General features: G+C 51.9%; 2 protein-coding genes, 1 long non-coding RNA gene and 1 pseudogene across 4 annotated transcripts in view; 1 reads left to right on the forward strand and 3 right to left on the reverse strand.

Annotated features, from left to right (window-relative positions):
• Positions 1 to 691: 691 nt before the first annotated feature.
• Positions 692 to 3,623, reverse strand: LOC308568814 (annotated as a pseudogene). The gene is made up of 5 exons: positions 3,572 to 3,623; positions 1,915 to 2,116; positions 1,319 to 1,570; positions 928 to 1,090; positions 692 to 831 (listed from the first exon to the last, which is right to left on the reverse strand). The product of its transcript is annotated as an uncharacterized misc_RNA (transcript).
• A 393-nt stretch (positions 3,624 to 4,016) lies between these two features.
• SPATA32 (spermatogenesis associated 32) lies at positions 4,017 to 15,720 on the reverse strand (the record flags this gene model as incomplete). The annotated part of the gene is given in 6 exon segments (XM_081162025.1): positions 4,017 to 4,996; positions 5,316 to 5,391; positions 14,093 to 14,190; positions 14,193 to 14,258; positions 14,260 to 14,400; positions 15,619 to 15,720. Coding segments are annotated over 6 exon segments (1,446 nt in total). The 3' UTR covers positions 4,017 to 4,033.
• Positions 5,311 to 12,204, forward strand: LOC308569244. The gene is made up of 3 exons (XR_014000589.1): positions 5,311 to 7,029; positions 8,256 to 8,374; positions 8,702 to 12,204. It is a non-coding gene; the product is annotated as an uncharacterized lncRNA (long non-coding RNA).
• The window catches only part of MAP3K14 (mitogen-activated protein kinase kinase kinase 14), a 40,019-nt gene continuing 31,873 nt past the window's right edge, over positions 15,158 to 23,303 (reverse strand). Inside the window, exons 9-16 of the mRNA XM_081161102.1 lie at positions 23,182 to 23,286; positions 21,487 to 21,650; positions 20,876 to 21,026; positions 19,097 to 19,471; positions 18,787 to 18,893; positions 18,166 to 18,310; positions 17,204 to 17,304; positions 15,158 to 16,861 (exon numbers count right to left, since the gene is read on the reverse strand). Of these exons, the coding sequence (XP_081017228.1) occupies positions 16,697 to 16,861; positions 17,204 to 17,304; positions 18,166 to 18,310; positions 18,787 to 18,893; positions 19,097 to 19,471; positions 20,876 to 21,026; positions 21,487 to 21,650; positions 23,182 to 23,286 (1,313 nt within the window). The 3' untranslated portion in view covers positions 15,158 to 16,696. The remainder of the gene's footprint in view (positions 16,862 to 17,203; positions 17,305 to 18,165; positions 18,311 to 18,786; positions 18,894 to 19,096; positions 19,472 to 20,875; positions 21,027 to 21,486; positions 21,651 to 23,181; positions 23,287 to 23,303) is intronic.

The following is a 23,303-nucleotide window of genomic DNA, read 5'->3' on the forward strand; positions in this document are numbered from 1 at the left end:
CCACCACACAGCAGCCTGTTTCGTTCAGCAAACGCTTTACTTGTACATGTTCTTCATAGCAGGTATCTGCAAACAGGCAGAAGGGAAAAAGGGCTGCTTCTGCACTAGAGCTGGTGGGGGGGAGCCAACTTCGAGGGGAGAGTATACTCTAGTGGTTGGTCCTGGAATCCTGCTGGAGGCCGAGGGCGCGTGTGGAGCGTCCAGCCCGTCGTGCGGTTAGAGACGCCGGATTAGCTTCCCCTTCAGGGCGCCTTTGTGCCTGCCCCGTCCCGTTTCCACCAGTCCTACCTACTTCCTAGCTGGGTACCCTGCCCTGTCCTTAGTCAAGTCTGTGAGTGACCTCAGATCACATCTCTGACTGTTGGACCTCCGTCTCTGCCGGCCCTGACCCCATTTCTCGGAGTCCTGCTCCCACTCTTCTTTGCCTGCCCCCCCCCCCCCCCCCCCCCGTGCCGCCCTGGCTTGTCACATCCCATCTGTCTGCCCCGCCCTTATTCTCTCTCCCCTCCCCCTCCCCACCCCTCCCCCTCCCCTCCCCTCCCCTCCCCTCCCCTCCCCTCCCCTCCCCTCCCCTCCCCTCCCCTCCCCTCCCCTCCTCCCTCCCCTCCCCGCCCCTAGCATGGTCCGCCCCTTATCTGCAGGGCCCGCCCCCACTCGTCGGCCCCGCCTCCCTCCCTTCCCCTGCCGCCTTTCACCTCCGCTGCAGGCCCCGGGGCAGTCCCGAGCTTGGGGTGGCGGGAGGGGTAGGTCTTGGGAAGTCGGACTCTTGTGCTCGGGCCACGTCCGTCCGCGCGGCCAGGTTGGGTATCTGCGAGTAGGCGCTGCGCGAACCTAGGGTGGGAAAGTCCGTGCGAGGGGAAGGAGGGCCAGTCCTGAGGGCGGGTCCTGAGTGAGAGTCCGCTTTCCCGCGGGTCCTCCCAGCCCCACCAAGGGACGCTCTGTGCGGCGAGCGTGCGGGCTCCGTGCTGGGAAGGCCGCTGAGCCGCTGGGCCAGGCAGGACGAGGTGAGGCCCCGGCGACCGCGCGCCCCGCAGCCTTGGCCGCGGGCCGTGCCCTCGCAGCCTGGGCTCAGCCGCAGAGCCCGCTGCTTCTAGGAGTAGCAGCTTGAAGGAGAAGAGTGGAGCAGCCGCCTCAGACACCGCCTCCCCCGCTCCTCTCCATCTCACAGGTGGGGAAACCAAAGCTGGACAGGAAGCCACTTGTTTCTGGCCTTGGGCCCCAGGAAACAGGCCCGGAATTCAGGGCTCCCATCTCTGGGGCAGGAACATTAAGGAACCCATCCTGGGCCCTGTAGCCGGATATAGTTGTGCCCACCTACCTCATCCCTCCTGCTTGTAGGGCACAAAGCCCTGCCTCATCAGCTTGAACAGGGTCTCTAAGTACAGGGTCTGCAGGCCTTGGGGGGTCACAGACCCTGCTTCCTCACCTGGCCTGGTGTCAAAGAACACAGGGGAGGGAAAGGAGGAGCCTCCCTCAAGCCAGGCCCATCTTGCCCCACAGGCCCTGCCACTCACCCAAGCACTGAGCGAGGTGGTAGCTGTCTGTGAAGATACCCAGGAGGTCTTTGAAGCTTATAATTCCGTCACCTGGGAAGAGACAGGAGGGGGTGCTGTGTGTGCCTGCCCCTGCAGAAGGCCTATACTAGGGGCTTGCCAGAAGTTCCAGGCATTAGAGAAGCCAGTCCTGCCTCTAGCCAAGTGTCAGCCCTGGTTGAGTGGAGGAGAAATAGCCCTTGCCCTGGGGGAGCACCAAGTAAGGCTGAAGATTAACACAGCAGAAATGTTTGGAGGCTATGGGATAGGCATATTGATCAGGGCAGACTTCCTGGAAGAGGAAACTTTAAAATAGACCAGGCCAGGGATTCTGTGGGCTAGAGGTGGGAGAAGATGAGAGGGCAGAGATGGGGGCACCCACCATCCAAGTCTGCCTGCTGCAGCGCCTCACACATCTATGGGCTGGATACCCATGGTGCACAGGGCAGCTTTCATGCTGCGCATGTCCACAGTGCCTATTGGGCTGGAGCGGAACAGTTTGAAGATATCCTGGAATGCTGGGGGCAGGAAGAGGGGCAGGCAACAAGGTGAACTGCATACATAGTAACCCTGAGATCTGTCCACTGTAGCTCAGATGGGACTGAGGATTGGGTCACTCCAACCCCCCTGGGCATTATAATTTTTAATATAAAGAACAACAGTGGCTGCTGTGTGTTGGAACTTGTTTAGTGCCCATTCAATTCTCATGTCCAAAACTCATGTTTGGACATGTCTGTATGAATAACATTCAAAACTTATGTCCAAGGTCACACCACCAGTAGGTGCAATCCTGGGCTTTGAACTCTGGCAGTCTGGCTCTGGAGCTACAGTGCTTTGAGGCTGTAGGAGCCCTGCTGGCATCTGGCATGTAGGAGGCACAGAAAATTACTGATGAATAAAATGCTTCTGTTTTGAGGGACCTCTGCCAATATCAAGGCATGATCTTTGGGGGGCATTGGGTTCCCCAAATGTCAAAGGGGTTTCTTTTTAAATGTTTTTATTGATTTTAGAGAGAGGAAGGGAGAGGGAGAGAGAGATAGAAACATCAATGATAAGAGTCATTGATCGGCTGCCTCTTGCATGCCCCCAACTGGGGATCGACTCCCTCAACCCGGGCATGTGCCCTGACCAGGAATCGAACCACGATCTCCTGGATCCTAGGTCGAGGCTCAACCGCTGAGCCACACTGGCATGTGTGCATCGTGCTTCCTCTGTCTTTGTGTGGATGTGTTATGTGAGTGCCTGTCAGCTCATGGTGTGTGTGTGTTGCATGCACTATTACACATGGCTCTCCCCTACATTTTGTGGTACCTCCAACTCAAGGCTGTGGCCTCCTGGAGGGCCAATCTTTCAGCTTCATTATTTCCCTCCTTCAAGCCCCTGGACACTGTCCCTTCCCCATGCCAGGCCTTCCCCAGAGAAGCAGGAAGGAAGAACTCCCTTCAGAGTCGCCTTCTTGCCTGCTCAGCCCCACCCCCAGGAGACTCTCTTCAGATGATCCCAATGTGTCCCTGGCTTCAGGCCAAGAGGAAGCCCTATTTTATGATCTAAGAAACTGAAGCCTCAGAGAGGGCACTGAGGCCTCCCCAAGACCAGTCGTGAGTCTGTTGATGATATGGAGGCTAGAATGGTGTGAGTGAAGTGGAACTCCCTGTGGGGAGTGAGCAGGTGGGACTGGGATAGCTAAAAAATGAGGTGGCATCCCTAAAAAACTGAGATTAGGACTTCGCAGCCAGGTGAGCTCACTGGTTCAGGAACTTCTGCACAAAATGTCTGAGCTGGGAGCCAGCACTGGAGCCTTTATTGGCTTTGTTTAGTCATTTTTCTGGGGGCAGGCTGGGGCAACAGCTTAAAATGGATTTTCAGCAATAACGGATTCTGTTTCTTGGTTCCCGGCACTGAGCTGCAATGCAAAAGAGAGAGTGTCACTTGGGCCTCAGTGGGAGGGTCACAGGAGAGGGATGAGTCCAGAGGCCACTCTGAGGAGGACACTGGGGTAAGAGGACCTATTCCTGCTGCACACTGATTGGGCAGCTGACATTGTTGTGTCCATTCATCACTAGGAAGCAGCAAGGGGTGCTGGAGAACCATGTCCCCTGTTTTGCCACTCGATGGGTCGGAGCCATTAGGTTCTCGGCAGGGCAGACACTGGCCTGAGCATTTCCGATGAGGCAGAGGTCACCTGGCCTCTGGGTGAGAAGCTTCCTAATGCTAGAATGGCCCTTCCCATTTTGAACCCAGGGCCCTGCCTGAGCCCTGGAGTGCTCACTCTCCAAGGTCCCCAGGCCTCCTGCAGCCCTGGCCTTGGCACTCCACCTCAGCCCACTGGAACCTTGTTTCCGGCAGCCTTTATGAGGTCACTGAGGTTGAGCCAGCAAAACCCACCCCATCCCCCACCCAGCCCCCCATTCTACTGTTCCCCACCCTCACCCAACTGTGTGGGGAGTGCACTCGCCCCCCCACCCAGCCTTCTCTCATGGGGAGCTGTGTGCCGACCTCACTTACTTGATGTTGTCTCCTTTCGGTGGAGAGGGCCTGGCCGAGGTGGAGAAAAACTTTACTTTCCCTTCAAGGGCAGTCTTCTGGAGCCCCGGCTTGCTAAAGTCAAAGTAAGGGTGAAGGAAATTCTTGTCTTCCTGCTTGCAAGCTTTCTGCGGCTCCCCGGCTTCCAGTGGTTTTTCTGGTGGCTTCCCTAGCAACTCACAGAGCTTTTCCTGCTCTGCTTCCTCCTTGGCAGGCGGCGGGGAGGCACTCTCCACCACCGGCACCGTGGAAGGCTCCTCGGCCTTCTGGGGTGGAGGTTTTATTATGTTCCCCAAATTGGGCAAGTCCCTGTTGCTGGAGGAGGCTATGGCCAAGGAAGATGCAAGGTTGATCAGATCTTCTAGGCCGATAGCTGGTGGGAGATTGGAGGGCGAGTGGGTGCTTGGCGGCTGCGGGGAGCCTGTGTCTGAAAGCTCTGGCTGGGTGCTGGGGCACTGGAGCTGCTTCTCGGAGCACGGGGTGTCCTTGGGGACTGACTCCAGTCTCAGATGGTTGGTGGTCTTACCTGTGCCATGCTTGCCAGGCTGCCTGCTGGTGTTCCATTGCAGCAGGCTGTGTTCTGAGGCCTGGACGCGCTTGTCTGCCCAGAAGAGGTGCTTGGAAGTCTGCACAAGGATGGAGCGATGGGTGGGGGACACTTGTTCCTCGTCGGTGAAACTCGGGTGGATGGAGTTCAGCCTCGAACTCGGCTGGTGGGTGTCCTGCTGCCCCTTTGTGGGGGGCTGGATGGACTGTTCCTTGCACTTCTGTTCCTCCAGGTCTTCATTGCAGGCCTTCAAGTTGGAGTCCAGTTTGGTCTCAGACTTGAGGATGGAGCAGCACTCCAGCGGCGGCACAGCGATGGTCTCCTGGTTCAGTTCTGTGTCTAGGTCCCCGTCCATTTTTTGTGGGGGATCCAGCTCTAGCAATTCATTCTCCAGCTGAAAAGTTTTTCAACTGAAAGCTGAGGAGGCCCCTGCCCCTCAGGCCCTCCCTGGGACTCATTCCTTGCTCTGCTCCCTGCCCACGCTCTGCTCACTTCCTCCCCCCGCACTTGCCTCTGCAGAGACCTGCCTGGGGCAGGGAGGCGTGTGAGCAGGTGTGTGTGAGCAGGCCAACGCTGGTCTGGTACTAGGGCCCCAAGGCTGTCAAGGGTAGGGGCTAGTTAGAATTTAGGGAAGATGGGCCTCCAGGAGCCCTGCCCCGCCCTTCCCCCACCGCCTCTCCTTAAGAGGGCCCCCCCCCCCCCCCCACTGCTACCTCCTGTTCATCTTCCTCCTGCGTAGGCTGGGGCCATTCCTGTGTGCCCTGGAACTGGTGCTGGTTCATGTCAGTCCTAAGGCAGGAGGAGACAGAGTGGGTGACAGGGCTCCACGGGGTTGGTGGGATGGCTTTAGGGGGAAAGGGATGTCTGGGGCCCACAAGGCCCCCCTGCCTTATACAGCAACTGGCCCCCTGCCTTGTCCACTCCCCTGGCTGTCCCTGCTTCCACCAGGAATTCTGGAGTTGTGTTCTCAAACTTCAGTGAGTTTAGAAAGTGCCTGGAGAGCTTGCCAAGCTGCCCCTCTCCCCCTGAGTTGGTTGGAGGCGAGGCCTAGGACTCTTCGGTGTAACTAAGCATTCCAGTGAGCTGATGCAGGTCACCTGGAGAACCAGTGCTCAGGAAGTGGCTCCTCATGGAAGGAGAAGCCCAGGGCACTGCCTGCCCCCTAACCTGCTCAGTCCCAGCTTGGCAGATGTGGAAAGCAGAGGGGTGTGTGTGTGTGCGTGCATGCGTGCGTGGGGTCCCCTCAGTTTTGACAGCAGTGTGCTGCCATCTCGGCCCCCTGCCTTCAGTGCTCAGCCATGCGACCTGGGCCTAGACCTCCTCTCCTTCCTTAGGAACCTGCCCACCCCCAACTTGGACAGCTCTGTCCTTAGAGCAAGCTGGAGCTAAGGGTCAGGCCCCATCCACATCCCTGGTGTGCCCCACTACCCCTTAGTCCCCCCAAGGTTGATGACTGGAGGCAGAAGCTGGAGGGGGTGGTACCCCCCACCCCCGCCATGACCTTTTGGCCTGGATACTACCCTTGGGGAGATTTTGAAAACAGGCAAGATGGAGGGAGATCCTGGGTTGGGGGAGTACATGAAAACTTGGCAGTGGTGGCAGGGGGTAAGGGTTGGTGGTCCTGGAAGGTGGGGGAGAGGTCCTCCGATGATGGGGGACTGGTTCTCACTGTGTCTCCATTATGTCCACCGAATCCTTGCTACAGCAGGGAAATCCATTGGCACCTGGCAGGGAGAAGGAGGTGAGGGCAGGGGAGCAGCAGGTGGGAAACTCAATGCCCTGTGTGCATGCTCTCCTACCCAGAAGCCTGGAGCTGTGCGGGGTCCTTCCCCATCTCCCTCCATTCCTGCTCCTCTGTCCCTTTCTCCACTCTCTCCTGCCAGGCTACAGATCTGCCACTCAACCTAACCCCAGCCGCTCTTATCCTGAAGTCCATCTCTCTATCCCTGGCTTCTCACCTCGTCACACCCTGGGATCATCCATCCCCGACTCTGGGCCCAGGTTCTCAACCCAGGTGCTTGTCTTGAGCTGATGCTGACACGGATCTGGTGATTTATGAGCTCTGGTATCCCTCCACAGAGGAGACCGACTCCTTGGGGCAGCTCCCCCCACCCCAGGTCCCTCCCTGGAGGCTTGTATTTTTTACTGCAGAAGCTTTTTTTCATCCTCTGGGGATGGGAGGCACCAGGCTGTCCCATCCTTTGCTCCCCAGGGTAGTGGACCTCCCCATGGTGAGGTCATCATGGCAATGGGCAAGTTGGGTCCCCGTGAGCTGGGAGTGTGTCAGAAAGTGACAACCTTGGCTCTGGCTGAGAAAAATTGCTCCCAGGATTATATCAGAAGGATTGGAATGTGCTGTGGCCTCTTCCCAGAGATGCAGAGGCTGAGGTGGATCCCTGCATGGCTGGTCTTGGGACTAGGATTTGGGTGAGTAGTTCAGCCTGGGCCATGGGATTAGCTGACTGGCTGGGTGTGCCACCATGGGCAAGCTCCCAGGGGCAGCTAAGTGGTCTCTTCAGAACCCTCCACGCTCCCTTGACTTCCTCCCTACTTCTCTCTTCATCTCCAACTCCATCTGCCCAGGCACTGCTCCTCCCAGACCTCTGACCCCACAGCCTTCCTTTCTTGTTTACAAAGTTTCCCTGGCAATTGAATCAACACCCCCCAGCCTTAACCCTTCCACGAACAGCAACTGAGTGTGGACAGGAGGTGAAACGATTATGATGTGGACCTCACAGCAGCACTGGGGGTTGAAAGCAAAAGTCTGAGGTTGACTCAACTTGGGGCTTCTGTGACATTCTGTAGTATGAGAAATAACTTCAGTTTCCAATTGCTGGTTGCTAGTATACAGAAATGTACTGATCTTGTATCTTGCAACTGTCCTAAAATCCTTTTGGTTCTAGGTGTGTGCTTTTTTCATAGCTTCCATAACGTTTTCTAAATAAACAATGTGTATAACTCAAGACAGCCTTACTTTTCTTCCTTTCCCACCTGGTGTCTCTTTATTTCCTTTTCTTGCCTTATTGCACGGAGAACAATCTCCAGTACAATGCTGAATAGAGTGGAGAGCGGCCATCCTTGCTTTGATCCTGAGTGTGGGGGGAAAGCATTCGTGATGTCACCATCAAATATGATGTTAGCTGTCGTTTTTCTCACAGGTGCCTTTGATCGGGTTGACAATGATCCCTTCTATTCCTAGTTTACTTAGCTTTTAATTAGGAAGGGATGTTGGATTTTGTCTGATGCTTTTTCTGATTATTGAGATGATCATATAGTTTTTATTTTATATTCTGGTGTAACATATTATATATTATATAGAACATGTTATACGTTAACATATGAATACTGACATATGTTATTCTGTTAATTCTTTTTTTTTGGTGAAATACATTGATTTTTAAAAATTGATTTTTAAACCACTCTTGCGTTCCTGGAATAAACTTCATTTCACCATGATGTATTATCTATTTTTCTTTTTTTAGAATTTTTACATATGTTCACGAGGTATACTAGTATGTAATTTTCTTTCCTTGTAATGTCTTTGTCAGGTTTTGATATTAGAGCAATGCTGGCCTCATAGAATGAGTTGAGAAGTATTCCCTCTTTAATTTTCTGAGTTTGTGTAAAATTGGTATTATTTCTTCTTTTGGTAGAATTCACAAGTGAAGCTTGTGAACCTGGGCCTGGAGTTTCCTTGGAGAAGATTAATCACAAATTCAACTTTAAAAAATAGATACAGAGCTACTCAGCCTATTTCTTCTTTTTTATCATGGTAAATATACATAACATAAAGTTGCCCATCTAAACTATTTTTAAGTATACAATTCATGGCATTAAGTACATTCACATTTTTGTGCAGCCATCACCACCACTATCTCCAGAATATCTACTTCTTCTTGAGTGAGCTTTTGAAGTTTGCATTTTTTAGAAGGAATTTGCCCATTTCATCTAAGTTGTTGAATTTATTGGCATTCGTTGTTCGTAATACTTCCTTATTATCGTTTTCTTATCTGTAGAGTCTGTAGTGATGTTACCTCTTTCATTCCTCATACTGATAATTTCGGTCATCTTTCTTTTTGTTCCTGTTCACTTTGGCTAGAAATTGATCAATTTTGTTGATCTTCTTGAACCAGAGATGTGTCCTGCTCCTGCCTGATCACCATAAAGTGACACCTGCCAGGTATAAGCCCTGCAGTCACAGGCTCCCAGTCAGCTTTTTATGATTTCACTCTTAAACACAGACAGCCGAGCATCCCCAGACATTTGAGGAAACTGCCAACATGCAAGTGACAGACCAAGAGAAAAGGCGACTCTGGAATACCAGAAGTAACTTGGAAAACATAAGGGAGCTTAAAGAAAACGCTACTCATCTTCAGAGGTTCAGAGATGAAAATATTCAATAATATAAAATTGCATCCAGAAAGCAATTAAGAAAGAATTAGAGCCCAGTTGGGTGTGACTTAGCGGTTGAGCATCGACCTAGGATCCAGGTGTTTGGGGTTTGATTCCTGGTCAGGGCACATGCCCGGGTTGCGGGCTCGATCCCCAGTCGGGGGCGTGTAGGAGGCAGCCGATCAATGACTCTCTCATCTTTGATGTTTCTCTCTCTCTCCCTCTCTTTTCCTCTCTCTGAGATCAATAAAGATATATTTAAAAAAAAAAAAGAAATTAGAGAAAGAACTTTTTGGTAAATAGAACTGGAATATAAAACACTTTCGAGAATCTTCCTAGAAAGTGGAACCAAAATATCAAGACAATGTGAGAAAAAAGGATCAATCGGAAGTCCAATTCTAGAAGGGAAACCCAGAAAGACTAAAGAACAGACAGAAGAAAATTTCTCTAGCTTAAGAATGTCATTGACTTAAAAGCGTTCACCAAATGCCCAGAAATACAGACATCAAAAGATCCTTGCTGTGAAAGTTCATTGCGCCAGGAGTAAAGAATTCCTAAATGCTTCCGAAGTCCGAAAACCAGTCACCTACTACGGGGGGAGGGGAATCGCACTGGACAGAGTTAGCAGCAACGGTTGTCTTTAAAATTCTGAAGAAAACAGTTTTTAACCTAGAATTGTATATTGAGCCAAACTAGCATTTCAGATGTGAAAAGACTCAGAAAATGTACTTCTTTTGGGGAGGGGGGGGGGAAATTAAGCAAAATTAAGGTGTAAAACAAGAGAGCCAGGAAGGAAATAGTGTATCTCCCCCTCGCCCCCTCCCCAGGAAAGCAGCTGAGTCCCAGGATGTTATTTGTATATAGAGACCTGCGACCAGTTCGCATAGTTGTAAGAAGATGGACCCTGGACCATCTGAAGTAAAGAAAACCTGATAGAGTAGTGGATTAGATGTAGAGTTTAAAGAAAGCCAAGGCTTTGATAAAACAAAAGAGTACAAGGAAAAGGCAACTAGAAACTCCAGGAAACAAAAAAAGCTATATGAGAAAGGAAAGGTAATCATGGTAACTTTCCTGGCTCTGCAGTAAACAGTAGTTATGTAGTCACAATGATGTAAACCCTGGTTATTAACTTTCAACTTTTAGGATCAACACATAGACAAAATTTAGAAAACATAATTATGGGTATGGGACAATTGGAAATGCTGCCAACCTTGATATTTAAAAAATAAAAATACAGGCTAGAGTCTTGGAGGTGAAAGGCAGGGAAGAAAGCTGAAGGGAATGGAGGGGCACTAAGAACTTCATCTTACTATGTGGATGTCAAAATATACTGTCTAAAGTTAATGAAAAACAAAGACATAAATATGTTAAACTTACCAAGGTATCTGCAGATCTAAAAGCACTGCTGGGAAGGTGGGGGAGGTGGGGCTATTGGAGCAGGATGGTGGTAACGTCTTGAACTGATAAACCAAGACAGGGCCTGAGAGCTGGTAGAGTGATAAGGTGGTCAGTGGGCAGAAAAACCAGTTCCAACCAAACCGCGGTTCCTCTGAGGACGGAGACGGGGTGTGGTGCAGGGGACTCCTGCTTTTCATCACTGAATAAGCTCTTCAGTACTAGTTAACCACATGCACATATTTAATAAAGTTAAAATACTGAGCCTGAGCTATGAGCCAGGCACTGTGCTAAGGACTGAGGACACAGTGATGACACACATAGTCCCTGCCCCCCTGGAGTTTTCAAGTCTTAGGCCACAACCACCGGAGACCCGCTAATCTCTATTTCCTTTTCCCACTTCTGAGCTCTAGACTTAAATTGCAGTCACCGGTTAGGCATTCTCCCTAAGGGGCCCTCAGCTTCACCTTGTCCAAAACACCACGGTTCCCTCGTCAGAGCCTGACCTGTCGCCTCTCTCTGGAATTCCCTTGTTCCCTATGGTGGTGATGTTCAGGGCTCACTTCTTCCTAGAGGTCTTCCAGGCTCCATCTCATGGCCCTGGTCTGGGGGCTCCTCTTCCAGTCACTCTACCCCACCCCTGTAGACCTGGATCTGAGTGCATGGCCTCTTGCTGACCCTCAATTAGAGGTGGGTAGGGTGGGTTGCTCAGTTTGCATCTCTGATTCCCTGCACAGAGTATGGCACAAGGGGATGCTCAGCAAAAGTCTGTGCAAAGAAATGAATTCCTTATCCCCCCCCCCGCTAAACGCTGCGGTTTATCCTATTCTGTGGGCCCAGAATAGAGTGGCCAATGTCGTTCTGCATGTCTGACCTATATTCCTGTCCAATCTCTCATCTCTTTATAACTCTCTCTCCCCTCTCTCTGGTTCATCCTTCATCCTATCACCCAAATTAGAAGCCTGGGTAATTTGTAATCTTCCCTCACTTCCCAATTTCTGATTTTCCTCCTGCTGATGCTGACCTTATGCACAACCCCTTTTCCACCCCCACTGCCTCTTCTCACCTCTCAACACCAAAGTCAGCGCAAATCCAGGACTTACTCAGTGCTGAGTGCTTTGCACACATTCAATCTTCGGTCACCCTATGCACAAGTGGTCATGACTCTCCTCTCACAGATGAGGAAACTTGCACAAGGTCACACAGTTATAAGAGCAGTGCCAGGATCTGAACACAGACCTGACTAAACTCCAAACCCCATGATGCTAACCACTTTGTTTTCTGAAATCTCTTTAGGCCTCTAGCAGAACCATTGCAACCATATTTCCCTCCATCTTATTTTTTTCAATGACCCCAGAGTGAGTCTGCTGCATCACAGTTGCCTCTGGTCACATCCTGACTCTAGGGTGACCTCAAATATCTTGCCTGATCTGATCTGTTTCCTTCTTTTTAAAAAATCTCTTAGTATGTAGCTCCTTGCCTTGCTCCAAGCCCAAGAAACTCCAGTGCACGGCAGGCCCTTTTATGCCTCAGTGCCTTTGCACATGCGATTTCCAATACCCAGAGTTTCTTTTCTGGCAAAATCCTAGACATACATGAAAGTCCAACTCAAATTTCCAGTGCCATCTATGACATACCTAGCTGTCCAATGCACATTTAAAAATTTTTTTAAACCAAAATTCTCTTGAAAATTTTATTAACCTCTAATAACAATAAATCATTCAACTTTTCATAGTCTTTATGAAGTTATTTTACAGATGAAATTTATTTGAAAAGTCCTCATGTAAACTAATCAGACATGAATAAACTTTTATAATGAACTCTCAAACAAATCTTTTAAATATGTATCTTACTTCTTGGAATGACAATAGTATTACTATAATAGTATTGTTTTCTTTTTTTCAAATAAACTTTTCAAGATTACTGGTTATTAGCAAATCTTGATTTTTTAATACTCTGCTAAGGCAAGAGAGAAACATGATACTTTAAGATTTCTTTTCAATTTCCTATGAACTACTTTATAGGAAAAAATTATTTGTAAGTATTCTTATGCTTAAATTCTAAAAGTAATCTTTAGTTCCAACTGAACTCGGTGCTCCAAGATTTAAAACAAAATTTTAACGATAGTTACATAATATAGTTTTAATCACTAAGTTCTTGCTCATCACTGAAAAATGTGCTTCCCTTAATCCTTGGGTGTCTTGAATCACCAGATGTGCAGGGGCCTCCCGAACTGGTTTCCATTATTTTGTTGGTTTTGGCTTGCTGGAAAGCTCTGGCCTGACCGAGGCTCTCAAGAGCAGGGTCTTCCCCTTATTGCCACTTTCTATTTCTTCACCCACATTCATAACACTTAGATTTATCAAAGTAGTTTTGTCTTCGGGTGAATTCAACCGTTTCCCATTGTCAGTAGCAATGCTTGCTTTTATCACTCAACCGAATAACTGTTTTTCGCCCGGGTACAGTTTTGTGCAGTCTTTATCCAAAAATAAATGCAATGCCTTTATGCTTCCTGGTATCTTTATCTTTCATTAGAGTAACCTTTGCAACTTAGTCACACTTGGAAAATATCCAGTATAAGTCATTGTTGGTCAGGGAAAAGGGCAGGTTGGATTACACTGTGACTTTACTTAGGGCCAAGCCACCTCTCATTTCTTCAGTGGGGTGGGCCTGGGAGATTTGAAGAGCCTGAGCCCTCGGCTTAGTTGGGGCTCAACCCTGACCATTCCTGGCCCCTGGTAGCAGCCTTGGCATCCCGGGTACTGGGAAGGGTCAGGTGCTGAAGGCAAGAAGGTAGCTGCAGCAATACCTCCTCCTGGCGCTCCTTAGACCCAGGAGCTGGAGGTGGGCCCAGAGGCTGGTGCTTTTGCTGGCCTACATTATAACTTTTAGTCAACTCTTCAGACCCAGGGTCTAGCTAGCATAAGAATAAACCCAGAAGGGGGTGCAATAAATGTTTCAGGAATGACTTAAAGTGTCTGCATAATTGCTACCCAACAGATTTGGGAAAGGAGAGGAGCTGCTCTCTGGTTGTTGGTTTTGGTACATTTTTTAATGCTGGCCCACGGTCTTCCTGGGAGAGAGGGTCCTGAGAGAAAAGTCTTGATTTCATTGGGGATCTGAGTCCCAATTATTCGAAACTGGGAGACTCAGGGTCCTGAGGGGCAAACATCTTTCCTCCTTGGTACAGAGAAGAGCGCAAAGCACAAAGGAGGTGCTCATTAAACGTTTGTTGAAGTGGATTCCTTTTTGCTTTCTGCAAAAGTTCCACGCATCCTCCAGGGACAGCTGGACGTGATTTTAGCGGTTGTCAGCGGTTTGGATAATTCATGAGTCCTTTCCTGGGCACAAGGTTACTGCTCTTAGGACCCCTGGGAAAGAGCCCTCCGAATCTGCGGCCTTAAATTAACCCCAAGGTGTGCGTGGGTGCCGGTGCACACGCACGCTGCCGCACCGCGCGGGGCCGGGCTGTGGGAGTTGGGGCAGCACCCGCCCCACCCCCGCGGGACGGGGAGGGGTCGCCCCTCCTCCAGAGCCCCGGGCTCGACTAGCAGGGGCAGGGACCCGGGGCCAACACTGCCCCCTCCGCGCCCCGCCCCTCACTTTCACTTTGCCTGCCCCGTTCGCGCCTCTTCGTCCCTCGGAGCCCCGCCCCGCCCCGCCCCGCCGCGCGCCCGCTCCCACCTGTCACCCCCATGCAGACCGAGGAGGCGACCGAGGAGGCTCTGTCGGGGAGGCGGGGGGAGGGCTGGTGGCTGCTGCCCCTCCGCCTCCGCTGTGCTCTTTGGTTGGGGACTGTGCGTGGGAGGTGGAGATGCTGTGGGCGCTGCGCCTGTGATGTCGCTGCCTCTGTGACATCCCAGCCGCGAGTCCTACCGAGCAGGGGACAGCTTTCAGGATTTCCGGCGCGTGGGTAGGAGCGGCCTTTGGGGGGCGACCTCCGGAGAAGACGGCCCCCCCCTTGTTCAGCAGCCAGAGGCTCCTCTGGAGACCTCGGGCGGCTCTGCTCCTCTGCAGCAGGCCCAGGGCAGCGGGACTGCAGAGCGGGTAAGCCTGGAGTCTCCTGGACTGGCCCTTGCACCTGTCCTGGGCACACTGGCACAAGGCTGCTGCCCTTTCCGTGTACCCAGGACCCCTCCAAGAACCCACTGAACCTTCGGTCTTTACCCCAAGGTGTGCAGGTATGTCCCCGCACACACACTCTTGTGCACAGCTTCAGGGGGTGTGGAGCCAGATGAGACAAGGCACCCTGGGTGCTGGTGGCATCCACCCTCAGACAGGCCCCTGTCCCATGACCACCAAGTCACCCCTGAGCACATGCAGGCCCTCAGGAGCTGCCTGGAAGGGCTGGGAGTCCAGACCTACCCCCAGTTCAGTTCTCTGGAAACCTGGCCCCAGGGACAGGAGCAGTGGGTGGGGCAGTCTTTGTTCTGGGCATGTGGTATGCCCCAGCTATTCATGCCCTGGTCAGTGCCTGGGCCTTTTCTTCATCAACTTATTCCTCCCCTCCGCCTGGCAGTGTAAGGCAGGGATTTCCCTGCTGCCACCAGGTGGGGCATCTTGCCTAACTGGTCTGAATGGATAGCTCAGAGGTGGGACTGGAAGTACCTACTGGGAGTGGTGGGAAAAGCAGCCCCACTCAAGGGCTGAAAACTGCCCTTGCCCTAAACAAGGGGAAGACTTGACAAGATCCCACCATGAGGGCACAGGGTGGCAGCTGTTAGGATCCAAGTTTCTGCAAGCAACAGACAAGAGTGGAAACAGCCATGGCCTAAATATGTGTCATCACTTCAACTTTATTGCTTACAGAGTTCTCTAGATCTTGAACTTTGCAGTACCAAGGCTGCAGTTCTTCATGTGTTGGGGACCGGGGTCTCTCCCTGGGGAGTGGTATGGCTCCATGTAGATAGCTGGACAGAGAGCACCTTGGCAAGACATAGGGACAAACTTTTCCCAAGGAGGAATCTCAGGGGATACCCCCTTTCCCCAGGGGCTGAGACTAGCAGGCCCCTCAACCCCCAATGATTCACAGTTGATTAATGCTACATGAGTCCTGATAAGCTTCCCCCATGAAGAGGCTGGACTGGGACAATGGAGAGGAACTGGGTGGGGGAGGCTCATCTTAAATCTGGAGGCGTGAAGGGATCACATATGTGGAGACAGGTCAAGACTTGATCCCTTCACCCCATCTCCTAGTCTGCTTGTGCTCATGCAGAACCAGTGACCTACCCTTCTGGAGGGCAGCCATGAAAGTGCTTTGAGGTCATCAGAGTGCAAAGTGCAGCTGGCAGTGCCCCATGACCGGGGGCAGGGTGGGGTCAGTGTGGGCATGACGCCTGAGCTGTGTTTTGGGAAGCTGGTGTGTAAGATGTTGAAAGCTGTGGCTCGAGTAACAGCAGCACCTACATCTGCTGCTCTCTTTTCCATCTATCATGCCTTGTCCTAAGACAGTTCCTATCAGGAAGGTCCTGTCACTCACCCCTCACTTTCACAGACTAGAGGGAACTGAGTGCCAGCTAGTCAGGGGCGGTGCTGGGCCTGTAGCTGGGGCCCAGTGCCTGCTGCTCTGGGGAAGACTGGTGGCCAGCAGCAAAAGGCCACTTGCTTGGGGACTGAGAACCGTATCACTTAAACACCTTCTTTGGTCCTTGGCTGAAGCTGCTGAGTTCAGCGCAAGACCTACGATGCAACACCCTAAAAAGTGTGGTGTATTATCCCAGGGAGACTTCCTGGTCAGGCATTCCTCCCTCCCTGACTCTGTCTGAAGAGTTCCTAGGTCTAAAAGGGGTTCAATGGCCAGGCAAGGCCAGGCAACGGGGTCAGAGGGCCCCCTGTTTACCCAAAGGCGGGCACACCTTCTGCCTGCCTGGCCCTGTACTGGACCTGGGTATGGGTCTTTAGACACTCAACACCCTCATTCCTGCCTAGAGGCCGAGGGGCTTGCCCACCCATCCCTGACTGGGCCAGAAACTGTTCTCCCCTGACTGCCAGCAAGTGGTCACTGATCCAAAGGGGTCAGGCCAGCTTGTTTGGTTGTTTGGACCAGGGCAGAGAAGACCCTCTCTGTTCCCCGTGGGAAGAGGCCTCTTGCCTTCCTTCTCCTCACGTGGGCACAGGGTGTTCTCTTGGTGGGCCAGGAAGGACACCGGTGGGAAATCCTAGGGGGCATTTTGCTGGCACCCACTTTGCCCTTGGTCCCACTGCTGAGATCCCTGGGAGCAGCCTGAGCTTGTGTCTCCGCAGCAGCATTGAGCACTGAGAAGGAAGGCTGCTTCTGGCTGAGTGGAGCCGGTGGTGGAAGGCTGGGTTAGGGCCTGTTCTCCAGCTGGCCATGCTTGACCCTCCAGCTCCAGGCGAAGCTGCCATCTGGGGCCAGGGTACACTGCAGGTCGATGCCCGAGTCTGGCACCTCCATGTCGTAGCGCACAGGCTGCCCGTCCTTGGTCACCAAGCTGAAGGCTGCAGCTGGGATCTGGGGCAGAGCAAAGCAATGGGCCTGAGACAGTGGCCTTGGTCTCAGGAGCTACCTAGAAGTATAAAGCTGCCAGTCTCCTCCAGCACTGGGAGCTGCCTCCCTCCAGTGAAGCAGTCAGCCCTGAGGGCACTACTACCAGCCTTTCACCTGGTACAAGTGTGGGTCCTGAGAACCCCTCAATCACCACTGTCAGTCTTATCCTGAGACCCCGGGGGACAGCCAAGGCCAACTATTCTCTACAGGGCCATTTCTACTTATTCAGAAGCTTTTCCCTAGGAGGGCTGGGCCAGATGCACTGGCTTCTGGAACTCTGCCCCTAAGCGTGTACCTGCCCCTTACCTGGCTGCTGATGCCAGTTGCGATGTCTCCCACCTTGACTCGGTGGAACTCCCGGATGTGCAGGTGTTCACCATTGAGAGACTGTATTTGGACTTTCACACCTAGAAGGCAAGCAAGGTGTGAGTCAGGAAAGCGGCTGTTGGCTCCCTAAGGAGCCCTAAGTAGAGGGAAGCAGGTTGGCTATGAGGAAGCTGCACAGATGACTGGCCCTAAGGTTATACACCTGCTAGGTTTTCCTGGCCATTTTCTGTCATCTCCAGAATCTGGTCTGCACAAAGCAAAGAGCTAAGATTGGCTTCTATGGGGAAGTAGTAGTCCAGCATGCATGCAAAGCAGAAAGGAACTGGAAACAAAGATTCTTAAATTAGACTACAGGCAACTTAGACTGTAATGTTCCCTGAGCTGGAGAGACCTCTGGCCAGGCAGTGTGGGCTTGATGCCATGAGTCACACTGGCCCTGGGGAGGGCCAGCCAGGGAACTGTGAGCTGATGAAACCCTCATTCTACTGAAATCACAACATAACGTATGCAGCCAACCGTGAAAACTAAGTTCTATATGTGTTCTTTCTCCAATTCTGACTTCAAATCCCAGAGAAGGGTCCCAGCACACTTGTTGCTGAGCTCTTGATTTCAATGCTCATGGGGTCCTGTTCTTCCTCTTCCCTTCAGAAGACATTCACTAATCAGCTTCCTGACTCTAGGCCAAGACTCTTGACTCTTGACTTCTGAGACTCCATCAGCAGCCCACGAGGGGCAATGGTCCCTCTGCCCCACCAGGAAAGGGTGATCAGGGCCTTTGCTATAAACTGACTAAATGGCCAAATACTTCAAGTTCTGGGTGCCAGGTGCCTTCCTCTCCCTTCTCCATGTGCCAGGGGAAGGGAGACAGAAACCTTTCAGGCTCCCTAGTCCCAGGTGGATCAGGTGCTGGGGCTGCTGAGTAGGTGGGTGTTGGGCTGTACCGTTGAAATAGCTTGGCGTGTCAGTGGGCCGTCCCCGGGCCAGCACCATGTTCCAGCTGGAGCTGCAAGCCTCGGCCTGGCTGCCCCATGAGTGCACGCCAGAACTCAGGGTGTCCCGTGAGCTCTGAGAGGCCTTTGACGGGTTCTGAAACAACAAGGGTGGGCACAGACTCAGGGCGCTGGGTTTAGGGCATCATCTCTGGTCTTGGTCTGCTTTGGGGCAAAGGGGCCCTGGGCCCTCCCCTGTGGTGAGCAACTGCTCTTGTCCTAGGCTGGCGCATGGCTCCACTGGGCACTTTAGGGGCTAAGGAGGGGGCTGAGGTTATGAGGGGCCCCTGTGCTGGAAGAGGGTGAGGAGTATTTTTATGGGGACCAAGACCCAAGCCTCCTTCCCCACCATCCCCAGTAGCCAAACCATTCCCTAATGCCCAGCTGTGCTGGAGATGGACTGTTTCACTCTGAGAAACCAAGACCCCCTGCCCCAGTGAGACCCCCCCAGGAAGGAAGGGGTGATCCCATCACCCTCTCTTTCTTTACCCACTAGTTGCACACAGCCCATTCACCAACTGGACACAAAGCCACCTGCTCTGTGCCCTGGCGCCTAGTCCACTGCTGACTCACCTTTTCACTGTCATCTGACAGGGAGAGGCTGTCGATGCTGAGGCACGAGAGAATTTGCTCCTGTTCCTCCAGAGAAAATGGCTGGGACAGACTATTCAGAAATAATTCTGCAGAAAGAAGCAGAAGATGGCTGTGGAAGACTGGGAGGGGTCCGCCTGTGCTGTCAGGGGTGTTCCTGCACAGACTGTAGGAGCTGATCTATGGGGAAGGGGCTGGAAGAGAACCCACACTGGCTGGAAAGAGGAGGAATCCAAGGCTGTGGTGGGGCCCAGGCTTGAGCCCAGGGATCCAGAGGCCACAGCACCCATACCTATTTCCAGCTGCTGCAGTTCCTGCTCCGGGAAGGTCGCCTTCCGCTCTGGTGAGCTGGGGTTTTTGGTGGGGGCTGGGTCCAGGGAGGACAGAGGCAAGGGTTCCCACATCCCAGACTCCTCCTTGGCCCAGTTCAGGCTTGGACACTTGTTTCGCTCTGGGGGATCTGGAGGTAGAGGAGGTTGGAGCTTGGGGGCCCCGCCTGTTGTGTCCTCAGCTGGCTGGGTCCCTGGGGTCCCTGGTGAGAGCTCCCTCGGCTGGGCTTGAAGGATCTGGTGAGAGTGGGCCGGGCTTGGCGGTGGATGGGCTTGGTGTGACGGCAGATGTCTTGGCTCTTTATACTCTCCCCTCCAAGGGCTCTTCAGACCTCCCACTATAAAACAGAGAGCACACGTGGTGAAGTGGACACAAGCCAGCACATTCTAGGCCAGGCCAGGTGGCCTTTCCTGAGCAGGGAGGGAGGGCTCTTGCCTCACTAAGGGAAACACTTTAGGAGGGCAGCGTGTGGTCTCCAGAGGAGGCCTCTTCCATTAGGTAGCCTCCTATAATGGGAATAAGACTATTTCTGGGTTTTATTCCGTTTTCCTCCTAGGTAACAGTAGCGGATTTAAAAGTGACCGAATTGGCTCAAGAGAAGGACTTTATTAATATTAACAGTCAAGAGAAGATTTGAAAACCGTTCTGGGTTAACACCAACTCAAGAGTTCCCAGCTCAACTGGCCTCCCTGGCCCTCTGTCTCTCTTACTCCTTTCTTTCCAGCCAGGCTTCCCCAGGCACCATTTCTCTGGAGTTGGGGTTGGGGTTGGGGGCGCAGTTCCGCCCCCAGGCCATCCTTACAATGTCTGTCTATGTTTGGGGTCAGGGGCTATGCAAGGTCCCTCTCCTGTTTTATTTACCCCCTCTTTTTTTATCCTCAACTGAGGATATTTTTTCCATTGCTTTTCAGAGTGGAAGGGAGGGAGAGACAGAGAGAGAGAGAAACACAATTGGTTGCCTCCTGCATGCACCCCGACCAGGGCTGGGGATTGAGCCTGCAACCAGGTACGTGCCCTTGGCCGGAATCGAACCCGGGACCCTTCCGTCTGTGGGCTGATGCTCTGACCACTGAGCCAAACCGGCCAGGGCTTTACTCCCTCTCATTTCCATAACCACTGCCTTTCCCCTGCCCCGTCCCCCAACCCCGGAACATTCCATTACATTTAATGCGTGATTTTGGGTTTGGTCTTGTTCTTACAAAGTGTTTGTTTTTATTTATCGATATTTTAATTTATGAAAAAGGCATCGTGCTTTAGCCTCTCTGTTGGTCTTTCACCCAGTACTACGGTTTTAACCAACCAAGTTTCTCTGTGAACATGGAATTGTCTTAACTGCTGTGTGGTGCTCCGTGGAGCATCCCCGACCTTTGGCCTCTCCCCTCTCCCAGGGAGGGACACCCGACTGCACCCAACTCCTCTCCCACAAATGATGCTGCAGTATGTGTCCTCAGAGTGTCCCCTTAGGGATCTGGTGAGAATTCCTTTGGCGGCATACCCCCGAGTGGAGTGTGGCTCACGGGTCTGTAGATGTCTGCCCAAGTGCTACCAGGTGCCCTCAGCAGAGCCTAAGAGCTCCTGTCCCACATCCCCACCAGTACCTAGTGCTACTAACTTTTGGATTTTCCCCACTCAAATGCTCTACGTGGGAAAGCCAAGGCTCTCGCAGGTTGAGTACCTTGCTCCTGACCACTACACTACCCCACAGCCTCTCTTGTCCCTCCAGCCAGCTCAGGGCTCTTACCATGCTGCAGCGCCAGGCTGACCTTCCCCCACAGCTCTATTGCAGATGCTCGGTGGTCAGGCTCTTTCCTCAGCCCCTCCTCAATGGCCTGGGCTGTGAGAGGGGCGCAGGAAGGTGGGATCTCCCTCACAGGCGGAGGCTCGCTGGCAATCTGGGGGTCAAAAAGCAACATGTGAGGCCTGCCTCCCCTCATATCCAAGCACCCAGCTTTCTGTTCTTGCTTCTCCCCACTCACCCCACCCTGATGTGCTGGGGTTGGTCATGACTGGAGCGGCCTGGAGTAGAGTGAGGGCTGAGACTTTTCCAAGAAAAGGGAAAAAAGGGGTCAGATAGGACAGGTCAGAACCAGGCAGCAAGACGCCATGACCTCCAGGCCCGGCCTGTTCGGAGGCAGGCAGAAGTTGCCCAGGGTGTGGACGTAGGAGAGCTCTGACCTGCCAGGAACCTTCAGATTTGGGGGACACATACTTTAGTCAGGATCCCATATTTATGATGAGACTTCTTCCTGTTCCTTGCTCCCATCTACCACTGAAGAGCAGCCAAAATGCAAGGCCACCTCAAGCCTACAGCCAGGGCCCTGCGGCCCAGCTGTCTCAGGTGCTGACACTGACCTTGAGGCAAAGCGGTCCTCGGAAGTACTGAGTCCAAGGGTGGCAGCCGTTGAGCATATGCAGCATCATGCAGCAGCTGCTCCACACGTCCACCTTGGCATCACAGGGCTTGCCCATCACTACCTCAGGAGCCATGTGGGTCTCTGTGCCAGGGATGTAGTCCCCTGAGGAGGTGAGGGAGACAGGAAAGTCACCTGAGACCTCTGATAGGCAAGAGCTCCGGCAGTGATCACCCAGTCCATTCCTGAGATGCCTTAAATTTGTCTTTGTTAAAGAGCTTTTAAATAGATAAAGCCTCCATATCAAACCTGCTGGGGAGGAGCTAGGTCAGGGGTTCTGCTGGGGACTGGTACAAAGAATACATCATTCAAATGTGCACTCTGCCCTTTGGACTAAATCCTTAAAGTGCTTTTTAAAAATGGGAAGGGCCTGGCTGGCATGGCTCAGAGGTTGAGCATTGACCTATGATCCAGGAGATCAGGGTTCCATTCACAGGGCACATGCCCAGGTTTCAGGCTTGATCCCCAGTGGGGGGTGTGCAGGAGGCAGCCAATCAATGACTCTCTCATTATTGATGTTTCCATCTCTTTCTCTCTCCCTTTCCCTTCCTCTCTCTGAAATCAGTAAAGGTATATTTAAAAAAAAAAATGGGAGGGACCTAGACATTGAAAATTAGGTTGTAGAAGACAAATTAATGATATCATGTTCCAAAAAATTTTAGTAAGTGAAAAAGCAAACAAACAAGAAAACTTATGTGCATAAAAGACTAGAAGGATTGATACCAGATGCAAACAGTATTTTTTTCTGGTGATGTATAGTTTTTATTTTTGCTTAGCTCTACTTTTGCAAACGTATTAGGAAAAAAAATTGTTTTTGTAATAAGAAAACAACAAGTTATATTAGAGTGGAGGGCAGGTGTCCATGTTCAATCTGTATCTTTAGAATCACCATCAGAGTCCTTTAACTACAAGTAAGTACTTCCAAAAGGTGGTTTCTCCAGTGGTCAAAATGAAACCATTTTATGCTTAATGCTATAAATGAAAAAAGCAGGGCACAAAACTGGGTTATAATGGCCTTAACTATGTACAGAAAAAGACCAAAAAGACTTGGAAGGAATTATCTAAAATATTCACGATTATCTTTTTGGGCAAGAGGAATGGTGAGAATTCCTTTTTTCCTCCCCTTCTGTACCACTTAACTCTGTAGTTGCAAAATATCTTACAATGGGTGTGGATTATTTTCATAATCAGAAAAATATAAGTTAAAACCAGATATTTCTCCAGCTACATAGTCCAGGCCTTTGTGCCTCCGGAAACTGTACTCTCAGAGGTGGGGGGGAAGGCTGAGGTCACAGGCTGGGAGCACAGCTCCCCCAGAGAGGCCAGACAAGAGCGATAGAGCCATGGGAGCTCCTGGAAGACCTGGGACCTAGGGTGAGGCATGCAGTCTTTCCATTCTTCTCTGTGCAAAGGGAACATCAGAAACAAGCAGCTGACATGCATTATTGCATTTAAGCCTGACAACAAAAGCCTTATTCTACTCTAGGGTTGTTGCGGGAATGCAGTATGTTGGTGGACTTGAAATGCTCACGTCTCTGATTGCTGTTATGAAAGGTACAGGAGAAGGCACAGGGCTAACGCTTATAAGGCTACTGGCCATTGTCATCGTGGGGAGGGGCAGTGTGGGGCAGCTTACCTGTGAGCAAGGAATTCCCCAGGCCATCAGGTCGAAGGCACACAGCATGGCCAAAGTCACAGAGGGCTGCACGGCTCCCATCATTGGACAGGAGCACATTGTCAGCTGCCAGGCCACCCCAG

The sequence above is a fragment of the Miniopterus schreibersii genome, assembly GCF_964146895.1.
Source record: "Miniopterus schreibersii genome assembly, chromosome: 16".
NCBI lineage: Eukaryota > Metazoa > Chordata > Mammalia > Chiroptera > Miniopteridae > Miniopterus > Miniopterus schreibersii.